Source organism: Amia ocellicauda, chromosome 12, assembly GCF_036373705.1.
Source record: "Amia ocellicauda isolate fAmiCal2 chromosome 12, fAmiCal2.hap1, whole genome shotgun sequence".
Classification (NCBI taxonomy): Eukaryota; Metazoa; Chordata; class Actinopteri; order Amiiformes; family Amiidae; genus Amia; species Amia ocellicauda.
This window is the reverse complement of record NC_089861.1, coordinates 15,351,393-15,363,998: the sequence shown is the minus strand read 5'-3', so window position 1 is coordinate 15,363,998 and position 12,606 is coordinate 15,351,393. Positions and strand designations below refer to the sequence as shown.

The following is a 12,606-nucleotide window of genomic DNA, read 5'->3' as shown; positions in this document are numbered from 1 at the left end:
AGCTGCAGATGTCTTCCACATCCAATGATCTTTGCACCTTATACTCAATATAGATCAGTGCCAATCCAGACAGTCTCTCTTGGGACATAGTTGTGCAGAGATATGTCTTAAATGAGTTTTAGATAAGAAAAGCTCCTCTCACCTGAGGCAACAGTGACTGGTACAGTTAATAGGAGCCATAGGGCAATGCTGAGATACAATGCTGGGCAATACTGGCATACAGTAAATGTAAATGAAGTCCAGCACCTGTCTAGGTGTAGACACATCATCAGGGAAGGCATATAGCAGACCTCACTTCCAGCATCAAGTCCTCTGCATAAGTGTCATTCAGCTTCTGCTCCACGTTCTTGCAATAGTCATGAAGAGTTTCATTTTTAACAGCCTGCCTCATGTTCTCAAATGAAAATAAAAAGCCATGAAGAGCATAATAGCCCTCCATTTTGGAAGGCTGGTGACTGCTGTATCTACAGCAGAGAATAAATTATCTGCTGAAGCGTTGCTCTGGTGTGGAGTGTGTTTCCTCAGTCCCCTCATACAGGAACTGGCGTTTTGTTTTTGTGTAGCTTCTCTGCAGTCTCACTTCTATCTCTTTGTGCTGCAGCAAGCCCCTTCTCCCTGTAGGAAAGCTATGATGATTTGGTTGCATCAGCTACAACCAGGTTTCCAGTTGTGTCCAATCAGTGCAGTTATTTAATTTTGAACACAGCAGCTGAAGTAATGTTTCTTTGTTCAGGATCCTTCTTAGATATCCATTAATAACTGAATCAAACTTGGCTAGTAGCTCCAATTGTCCTAAGAAATTACCATCAAATAATTTCTCTATGTCCTTGTGAAGCCTGATTGCGCTCAGATAAATGAAATATTATTTCAACTATTTGGCTTATTACCCCTTTTCAGTGCTCTCCTTCAAGGACCATCAAATCTTGGTTTACTTGGTCAATCGCTGTATTAGTTTTCAGTCTGTCCAGTAGGCGGTGCCAATTCAGCCTATTAGTGATGTTCCCTGTGGAATGCTCGTGCTTTCACAAATGGTTAGCTATGTTTTTCCATGCCCGAAATCCAACTGTGCTCAAAAGATTGTCACTCTTTCCAAAAACTGAGTCTGTGCTGAGTGAACACACAAGCCATGAATGATTGATCTTTTCACTGTTTTGAATTGTTCTCACATAGTTCACTGTAGTAAATCTTCTCTGGACATCGTCATTATTTTGAGGGAAATGTATCTTTAATCTGCACTAGTCCTTTTCTTACTATTTCACATCTCTCGTTATCACTGATAATACTTGGCAATTTGCAGGGTCGTCTGATAATGTAATCTGACTTGTGTTTTGCGATGTATGTTCACAATCACACTCACCAAGCGAGGATGTTGTACTGGCGAGGATCTGTCTCAGTGGAGGGTGAATTTAGAGATAATGGAACTAAGGGAAGATTATTGTTAGGCAATATTGGCTCAAGGATAGGGTGATGGGGATCCTCTGTTGCTCAGTCCTCAGTAGTCTCAGCAGCTGCTTTAGTTATTGCACCTGTTTCAGTTGTTTCTTTTTAGAAGAAATATGTGAGCTTTGGCAAAGTTAACCCTGCCTACACATTTTTCTGCTCACAAGCTCTTAATTTCTTGCACTTTTCATTGCTGCTTGGATAGTGGTGTTTCAGCTTGGCTAACTATGTCTAAAACAGAAGTTGTTTGTGAAGTTATATGGTCAGATGTGTGTAGTGACGTGTAGAATGTAGAACATTATTGTCGCAAAATTAGGGGCCCAGTAAGGGGGGTTGTTGAGCACCGCCACACAATGATGATTATTATTACATATAATCATGTATATATGTATGTGTATGTGTGTGTTGGGAAGCGCACATGTAATTGCTAATGGCGTATATAAATGTATAAATAATATAAAATGTATAATGTAACATATGAGTGTAGAAACATGGCACTGTCCAGTACATTGCCTTCATTGATCCACCTGCAGAGGCCTGTTCCTTTAATGCTGTGGCTTTATTAACATATGCTAATCACTCAAAGTGGTCATGGTACTGTAAAGTGTTTTTATATCTGCAATTAAATGTGACTTTTAAATATAAACATAAGCTGGACAATACATATCGCAGCACAATTGTATAAAATTGAAATGTATTTTGCTATTGTATAATGATTATTCCAAGAAGATTGTACAAGTCAAATTGTTGCTGTTCATAAATTCTTGAATTTTGAGCAATTGGCACTGCATCAAATTTCATTGCAATATACTGGTAAATGTGATGTAATCAGACAAATCAAATCTAAATTAAATCTACAATATTTAATAGCAGGTTTCCTTTAGGTAGATTCCTTTAGATATTCAGTTTACAGGTGGGTCAACGATGTGATGCTTCAACTTTTAAAGTTCAGTAATGACCATGTTTTATTTTTTTTCTGTCATTCGTTACATCTTGAAAGGTTTTTTGAAAATTAAAACCTGTCATCTTTAATAATTGCATGGGGTGTGTTCCTGATGTTTGATGCAGCTGCTGGAGAAATGTGGCAGCTATATGCACTTGCATTGCATCATGGGTTGGAGAATAGTGTTTGTTTAGCAGCCTCAATGACATTACACAGACAGCAGTCTCAAAGAAACACAGCTTGCATTAATTCAAGCATATATTTATAGAATGCATTTGAACTGAACAGTATTTAGTGTCTTTTTTCCATAAATTGATCCAGGCCTGTGGACTTTAGCCACTGGATTTAGAGTAACCCCCTCCCTCCAAACACATCTAGGTACAAAAAATGTGTTGCTTGTTCCACATAACTCAAAGCATTAGATATGGATTTAATTAAGTGTATTGTGTTACATCTGTCTCAGGACGGCAGTTGGACTGTTCTCACAGCTTATAATACTGCATAACTTTTCAGTGTAATTTTGTTGTTCTTCCTATGCACTCATGTGTGTTTTTTTTCCCATTTACCCTCAGGATTCAGAAGTTTGCCAATTGAGGACCAAATCACCCTCATTCAATACTCTTGGATGTGTCTCTCTTCATTCGCCCTCAGCTGGAGGTCCTATAAACATACCAGTGGCCAGATGTTGTATTTTGCACCGGACCTTGTTTTCAATGAGTAAGTTGTGGTTCACTATAGAACTCTTTCTCAGCAGTTGTGATTATCAGTATCCCAAAGAATACCTTTCCCCAATACAGATATAATTTTTATCCTGTTATTTTTCCCACTTTGTTTAAAATTATAATGTCTCCAGATAACATTTTTTTGGGGGGCTAATTTTCTCTTTCCCATAGCTGACACATGAATATTTAAAAACCCCTTTTGGGGGGTATTTTGGGGTATTTTTAATCTGCCATGTTAATTTAATTTATTCTTAGGATAATACTTATTGTTGCATAAAGTTGCATAAAGTCACCTCACCCAATATTTCAGACACAGAAAGCTTTGGGTTTGTGCTTGTATGACCGCAGATCTTTGTTTAACAAGGATTATACAGTAAGCATTCACACCATTCACCAGTCAAATTTTGAGGAAGATCATACATATATATTAACATGTGGAGAAGGTGAATCTGCATAATGCAAGCAGTCAGTAGCACAAGTAAGACCCTCTTAATGGAGTCTGACCCTCTTACAATGATAAACTCATCACTTGCAATGCAACTGTGAGTGCCTCTCATCTTGTTCATATTGTTTGGAACTCATACACAACTGTATTAAACTAACATGTTTTCCCTTTAATGTGTGACTAGGTGAAAAATAATCAGTATTTTACAGGATTTCATGTTAAGTTAATAAGATTGAATTTATATCCATTTCCTTCCTGTCATTAACTGTTCTATAAATCTAAAGGACTTATACTGGGGTACAGGTTGTTTTCCAAATATTGCTATTCTGCTATGTTCGTGTTTTATAATGTTACCCCGATACAGTACCCTATACAGTATGGTTGTTGTATCTGGTATGTAGTCTGACAATGCCAACAAGATGTTCAGCATAATGAATGTCAGATTTGGTAACTTGGTATCTGTTTCCTATTTATGAAACAACTGCCAATCATAATCCACTGTCTTATGACTGTGGTAGTTATCATGATGCACCAAAATAAATGTAAATCAGGGATTCTAGGATTCTATAACTGTCACACTGTTAAATGTCCTGTTGCTCATATTATAGCAATTTGGTTATGTAGTCAAATGTATAGATACTATTGGACATGCATTAGAGAATGTAGCGTGGCATGCAACAGTCTAGTTAACACATATATTTATGAGGTTTTCTACTAGACTTAGACTTCCAAAAGGGTCTATCTTGCACAGATCATGCTTATTTGTCACCTATAATGAATCAAGCAGCTTCTCCCCTAGCAACCAGTAGAGTCTGAAACTGCAGCTCTACACTAGGGGAATGAATGCAGCCTAGCTGTACGCTTTTGATTCCCATGCTTTGGGACTGTGCTGTTATATAATCATAGCTGTCAAAGAGAGAAACAACACTCTTCCCAAGTCCTGTTTTTAGTATTTCGCAGAGTTTAAAAATGCTATTTGATATGAAGGAAAGTATTTTAGCTTAACATAAAAGGTGTACAATCATTCAAATTGTTAGGATTACAGGTTACATGCCCCCTTTGAGATGCATTCATTTAAATAATTAATGGAAAACATCATTACGTTGGGGGGGGGGGATACCAATCATTATTATATACACATCTGGCTATCACATATTCTGTCAATTTTTATGTTTTGAAAAATACACAAGCAAACTGCAAGTAGCCAGCAAAACAAAAGCATCACGGTCAGACATGCATTTATGCAATTGTAATTATGTGTCAGACTTTATTTTTATGCAATCATATTCCCAGTGATCCTGTAAATAGTTTGCTGGGTTACTGTACTGTAATATACTGTACTGTACTACTCTTCTGCAGTAATATAAATAAATACCCCACTCCCCCATGGGCATGGTTTGGGCATCCTGTCTTTCCTGTTGCAAAAGTTATAAATTACATTTACATTGTCTGGCAAAATTTAAATTATTTAACCTAACATTTATGTTATAAAAATATAAACCATACCCTGATTAAGCCCATAGACTGAATTAGAATTGAATTAGATGTTTCTGAATGAAAGGAAAAAGGAAAAAAACAGATGTTGCTTAAAAAGCTAAAGAAAATGTCTGCTTTTTGTTTACAATGCTGTGCTGTAGAAAAAAATGAATCATGTTTAAGACAGGATGCACTACAATGGTTGGAACAGAAACAAGGACAGTCATTGGCAGGGTTACTTTTGTCTTTTTTTTCACATTACATTTTATTTCCCTATCGTAGAGTGTATTTATTGACATTGTTTTGACATTCGAATTGTAAACTAATTGGATTAATTCAACTATGGATAACTGTGCCTTAGCCCTTTTTAAATTATAATTAGACTATAGGCTAGACCAAATCAAAACAGTCATTGCTCTTGCGAATGCAAAAGGCAGCACATTCATTCATATTTAAATCTATAAACACAAATGTAGGCTATATGCATTCCCCTCCTACTTGCAGTAAGTTCAGAACACTGATTTGCAAATATTTATTGACATTTTGTAAACAACTTTGACCTACAGCTTTAGCTTGTTAGTTGATCCTAACAAGTTAGGATCCTAACCATCACCACTCAAAAGTAATATGCATCCATGCAGCCTATACATATTGCTATGTATTGTTATGTTTTGCTAGACTAGAGGAGCTGAATGACTAAAATATTGGTACTTCATTCAGTTTTCATATATAAATATATAAAATGTTTCTATATTTGCAAGGTTTTGGAAACCACCAGAATTGTTTTTGTTACGCTTTTGTTTCTTTTCTTTAAATTTGTAAAGATTTATACAGCTTGGGATTTGTCTATAAAAAGCAGAAAGACTTGTTTCAAAATGATTTATCACAGAAGTTTTATATTTGGTATAGTGATGCAAATACACTCCCCTTCCCCACCCAGCTAAATGGTTGTTTTTTGAGGTGGAAATTGTTTGTTTTGATACTGGGATACTTCTCAGGTCTTTTTTTATGTTGATTTGGTCCCAGAAAAGCCATCACTTAAACTATAGTGGCACAGTGTTTGATTTTGTCTAGCCCTATGTCCAAAATTATAACTTTATGGTGCATAGCAAAATGGAGTCCAGGGATTAGCCCAACTGTTCACAGTGACAAACCAAGATTTTCCTTATTTATGCTTATGTAATAATGTGGATTGTGTGGTATCAGATATGATCTTGCATACTTTCAAGTCAAGCCATTGGCTTGTGTATGACTAATTTATGGTTGACACTGTTGGGATTTTAAGCCAGGGGTCACACAAATCCATTATTCATCTGACTTCACAGCATCTGTAGGCCACATTTTCTACGAGCTTTCACCATGTGTTTTGAGGTTGTTGTTTTTCTTAGCAGAAATGGTAGAGTTCAGCTTTGATACAGTAAAGCAGTGTGGTGTTTCATGAGTCAGGTCATATGTACTTATCCAGTCAGTTTAGAGTGAACAAGAGCTGAAATGTTACATCTGCATTTGGTTACCTAGAGTCCCTGAGCAATTTGCTTCTTAGGGATTTATAATAATCTGCATCCATTTAAGGGGTAGCTCATGTGTTTTTCATTGAACAATAATTAGCCAGTAAACATATTATTACACTACAGAAAAGAGGAAGCCAGTAATATACAGCAGTTATAAGCGTGTATTTGGAAATATCACCTTAACCATACAGTAGGTATATAGTAATTACAATAAAATACTTTGAAATGATTGTGAAATGTAGGGTATGATTCTTAGATGAACTGTGATCTTTAATTTTTAGGCTTTTACTGCATTGTTTCAGCTGAGCTATTTTTAAAATAATGAATATGCTGTCAATTTAGTCTTACTTAGTTTTGCAGTACAATATAATGACTTGTCATGTCAATTCAGTTTTCTACTACAGTTTGTGATTCCTTTAAAATCAAAAACTTTTGTGTCTTTAGTCATATTATATAACTAAACTGAAATATAACTAAAGTCTACATAGACATACAGGTGGTGACAGGAAGAGCAGTTCATGTTGAATTAGAGTGAGATTCTAACAAAGGAAGTGTGTACTTCCAAAACACTGTTTTTCTTTCATTTGAAATAACCACACGGAAATAAATTTGGAGTTCTCTAGTGAGGATATCAGTATGATATAACTGTGCTTTCTTCCTGTGCTAATTCAGGGAAAGGATGAAGCAGTCGGCAATGTATGACCTGTGCCAGGGCATGCGCCAGGTGAGCCAGGAGTTTGTGCGGCTACAGCTGACCTATGAAGAGTTCCTGGCCATGAAAGTACTGCTGCTGCTAAGCACAGGTGAGTACTGCAGACACCATGCACACCAGTCCACACTAGTAGGATCAGATATAGCCAGGTGCTTTTAGTTGGAATTTTATTTCATATGGCATATGGCCTATTCTTTATAAACATTTAGAGGTCATGCCAACATGAAAAGCTACTACAAACAAAACTTAAAAAAACACCCTAACAGTAATATAAACACTGGTTTCCCTATCTCTGTGCCATGTGATGAAACTAATTTCACACAGTGGAAAGTATACTTGACTTGGAAATTCTACATTCTAGAATAAAACTTATTTTACTTCTAGTTTCAGAAGTATGTTTCTGTTTGATTGATATTGTTTGCATGTTTTTTTTAAGTCCTGCTTTTGTCTGTATGGGCAAATCTGGAGACAATAGGCAGCTTTCAGTAGTTTCTCAAATTCAGATGAAAGGGGAGCCAGATCAGCTGGAAGCTCAAGGATTCCATCCTTATTTTAAAATATAAATTGGCTTGCTACTATTTTGTTTTTTTCCAAATCGACTATTAATACTGATGTTTATATTTTTAGAAGTTAGTGCTTTTGTCAATTTGAGTGAAATCAATTTGCATGCTTAAAGCTATATATATATATATGGATGGATAGCAACTCCTGTCTAAAAACAGTCCACATTCACCGATTTCACAAAAAAGTATTTATTGGAAAAAAGCGAACATCATCATTCTTACGCATTTTGACTTACGCGTCTGCCTCAGTGACATCGGTGAATGTGGACTGTTTTTAGACAGGAGCTGCTATCCATCCTTCCTTGACTGGATAATCTGTTTTATATAAACTCCCTGGGATAAGGCACCCCGCATTTAAGGTTTATTAAAACTATTGTAGCGCCAGCAATTTTTGAAACTATATATATATATATATATATATATATATGCCAGCAGTAGCAACTGGTGTTTTTTTTTAAACCTGAGCCCCCCACCAATCCTCCAATGCAGTTTTCCAAAACGGCAGACATGGAAAGCAAAACAGATAAATGCGTGTTGCATACCCGCACAGCCAGGGCACTGTCTTGTACCATGTTCTACAGAATTACCCCCTATCACTGCTTTGTTGATGTATGGTAATATTTGTGTGATCTGGGCACAACTCCTTAATCTTAAATTTTTCAGGAAGACTTCTCCGTTCAAACAGACTTTGATGTAGTGACAGCATGGGGTTCAATATGATGTTGTTGATTAGAATTATGACGAAAATATTCGTTCAAGACTTGTTTTTTGATGACCAAGACAATAACATGACAAAATTGCAGTATAGGGACGATAACAATGACTAATAAATTCTGTATTTTAGTCTGACTAAAATAAGACGAGACTAAAATATGTCAAGACTTACATTTATTTAGATTGGATAATAAGGATGTGCTGGTTGGTGCGTGTTTTCTATGGACTGGTCGACCAGAAACATAATTGTAGACTTTTTGGACATTACACTCTGAAGTCGTCAATGGATGCACTGCCATAACACAACTTAATTGACCGTGATCCTTTGCTACCATCCCACCCCCTACATTAATCATATAAAAAACTGGCAAAACTGTTCAACATGCATCAAAATTAAGTTTACCTATATTTCGTGATTATTAGGAGTAGTAATTTTACATTTTGTATAGATTAATTATCTTGACAATATTTATATAATTTTTGGTCACAGTTGATTTATAACTTATATAGATAGAGATTCTACACTGCATATAGTATTACTTAGTGTGTCCCCACTTACTTACACCTTTATCTATTAAATAGGCACTTTGAATCACAGTTGTCGTAACAATTGAAAGAACACATTGAATGCATGTCTTCATGATTGACAGCCATTTTAATCAATGAGAAGATTGAAGTACGGCTTCAGTCAGACTTTCATAACAAAATAAAATGACAGTGAAACAACAGTACTTAATAATAAGATGACAGACAGCAACACCTACTCAGCCATTCAGAAAGGAAAAGAGACAGGACAAAGGTTTAATTAAAGGTAATTTCATTTTTGGGGTTTTACCAAAATATATCCTTTATAAATTATTTCAGTTCATTTCATATTTTAGCAAGCTTTATTGATTAAAACGGAAAGTAGTTTGCCTAAAAGTAATTCAAACAGGTCATATTAAGTTATTAATTAATTGGAATAGCCCTGTCTTGTCTTTGCTTGTTTCCTCTTTGAAGATGCTGAGACATGTGTTCTACTGCTATGTAGTAATATGAACTCTGTTTCCACACAGATTTTAACATGGTTACATTAAAATGCCTTTGGTATGTGTCAGTACATGTCAGCACCATACATCAATACATTACCTCAGCATCATGGACTAGATTTGATGGCTCTTAGGCATACTGTAGCAGCAAGACAAATTTGATACATGGTAGTGTAGCATATGCAGATGTTTTAGAACATATTATTATTATATAATTATCAAACATAATCATAAGAGTCTGTTTTGTGAAGCAAGTATATTAACCAAGATGAAAATGAAATAATTTACAAAGCAGTTACTCTGACTGAAGCCACCTGAGAAGCAAGACAAATTGATATTGATAATTACAATTAAAATAAAAATTAAAGCATAAATCGTGTATGAAGAATGTATAGTATTTGGGTATTTTTGTTTTGATTTTGAAGCTGATGACCTTTTGTTTGAAGTATCTGGACCACAATTTCTTGTTAAGGTTGAAATTTGAATAAAAATCATAACAGTCATGTGAAATGTGCAGTTTTCAAGATGCAATGGTGTAGATTTGATCATAAACTGATAACTTGCAATTAACCTTTGTAAAACTATTATTTTTGCTTCATATGTGAAGTCTTGGGTTGTGAAAATGTAGTTCTATTTAATTCCAAATGTTTTGATTTCTTCAGGTGACCTTTAACTAAGTTTTACTAAATGTCTTTTCCAGCCGTTGCCATTTAGTAAATATTACAGACATTGCAATTGTTTAGATTGATTAATGTTAGAAATGTAATATATGTGACCCTGAAGCGATTCTTTCAATATAACAACTGTTGAATATCATCAATAACAAAACTAAAACATGATTACCATGTGCAGGATAAGGTTATGCCAGTGACTAAAAAAATGAAATAATTTTGAAAGCATTTTAGGAGAATAATTTGGAACAGAATATGACTTTCTGTACTTGCGTTTCAGTGGTTGCATGGGTTAATATTTACAGCTGCTGGAATTCTTAGGATTGGGGGTTTCATTGGTTTGATATATCAAATACTGCATTATCCCACAAGACTAACCATAGCATCCATTTTGTGACCAGATTTAACTTTTCCTTGTTTTATTAGTTGAAGATATAATGGTAGTCTGTTTGAAGACATGTGAAATACATTAGTTTCATTTGACAATAACTAATTTTAGAAGTGTATATGCCAGATGACTGGAACAAATTTTAAAGAATGATTAATTGCTTGTATTATTTGTAAATCATCAAACTTACAATGATCTACTAACATGTGTAATATTCTAGTCTTTAACTTCACTCATTTTCATTCTGACATCAGATTAGTTTAAGGTTTGCAATTCTGTTACATAGAACAGTTTAATCAAATATATGACATGTGTGTCCACCTCCCATACTAAACACATTGAATTTGTGTATATTGAATATTATGATGATTATGATGATGATGATGATGATGATGATTATTATTATTATTATTATTATTATTATTATTATTATTATTATTATTATTATTAATTTGTTAGCAGACACCCTTGTCCAGGGCAGCTTACAAAATATAAGAGCAATACAAAGTGCAATAATACAATGTGCAATACAATATACTTTTCTTTGTGATTAAATTAATTTCAAAGATGTGTAACTAAATTAAAAATGCTTTATATGGGGATCAGGAAACACGGATGTTGAAGGACTGTAATTATAGATTAATGAATGATTCAGAAAATTGCATTGTTTATAAAATATACTCTGACAAGACAATTGTATTCTATATGACTTGCAGTTGTCTATAACTACCATTATAAAAATCGTTTTGTAGTTGATTGTGTAATTTAAAGTACTGATTAAGTTCAGAACAGTCCAGAGAAAATGTGAAATTTATAGCACAAGTTTATTTAGCCTAACCATGTTAGAGCTTGGAAGTGAATTCTTAGCTCACAGGTCTCGGGGGACTGTCTGGTTTTCATCCAGCTTAAAACATCAGTTATGGTATTTAATGATACTAATCATCTGCTCTGTGTTACACATTCTGTGTACTTCATTAATAAGATACAGATAATTCTAGGTTCTGTGTCTGTGGTTGAGTTTTGGAAATAAATATATTTTTTAGTTTTTCAGGATAATTAAACAAACTTGGTAAATTAACAGACCTGGAATGAACAACAGTAGAATTGAGTTCTGCATGTCAGAATCCAGTGCTTTGTCACTTTCTTTGGCTTTGTCTCATGGGTACATTAATGAATTAGAATATGTATTTATATACTAAATAAAACCAAGGGGATGGTCATAATTCAGAGTAATACTCAACCAACACACAGAGACTGACCACAATAGTACTTTCAGTGACAGACTGTGAGAAATTAATCTCTTACAGAAAAGAGAGGTGGTCCAGACATCTGCAACTTGATTTGCAGAAACAGTAAATGGAGTTGTCAGATATGCAGTGTGGGACAGCTCACCTCTTGCAAAGAAGGTTATAGCTTCCCAGACTAGACATAGACTTGCATATGGATGTCTCAGCATGATCCTGGAAAGTCTTTCTGTTTCCAGAGCACTGAAAACTGTAACTTTTTTTATTTTATTTTTTAAGACCCTAGTATCAAATAGTCACAGAAATAGAATGGGAATATAATACATAATAGAGATGTGAAATTAATACTAAAGACAACAATCTATAATAATAGCAGTAGTTTGTGATTTTAGAACTCAAATGTATAAATTATGTATTATGATGAGGTCATATTTAATATAATTCATATTAATTTAACCTTACCATGAAACTTTCACACCAACACAAACTCTCTGTATCACACCCACTAAATCTATCCATAATTGGGCCCCCTCCACCCCCAAAAAAAAGGTCAGCTCATTAGCAACTTCTTTCCATATTTCTATGGTAGGAGAGTTCAACACTATTTCATTCAAATTATGTAGCCATTTTTCCAAGTTAGGTGGTTTGGTGGAAACTTGTGCTGGACAGTCATCTTTATTGCCACTGTAAGCCTGAGATTCTGAGATGTAAGACTGAATCATCAGTGAGAATAAAAAACAGTCCAAATG

At 34.7% G+C, this 12,606-nt stretch overlaps 1 protein-coding gene across 1 annotated transcript in view; it reads left to right on the top strand.

Moving 5' to 3' along the window:
• The window catches only part of nr3c2 (nuclear receptor subfamily 3, group C, member 2), a 160,106-nt gene that overhangs the window by 114,578 nt on the left and 32,922 nt on the right, over nt 1-12,606 (top strand). Inside the window, exons 6-7 of the mRNA XM_066718452.1 lie at nt 2,956-3,100; nt 7,210-7,340. Coding sequence (XP_066574549.1) covers nt 2,956-3,100; nt 7,210-7,340 — 276 coding nt within the window. The remainder of the gene's footprint in view (nt 1-2,955; nt 3,101-7,209; nt 7,341-12,606) is intronic.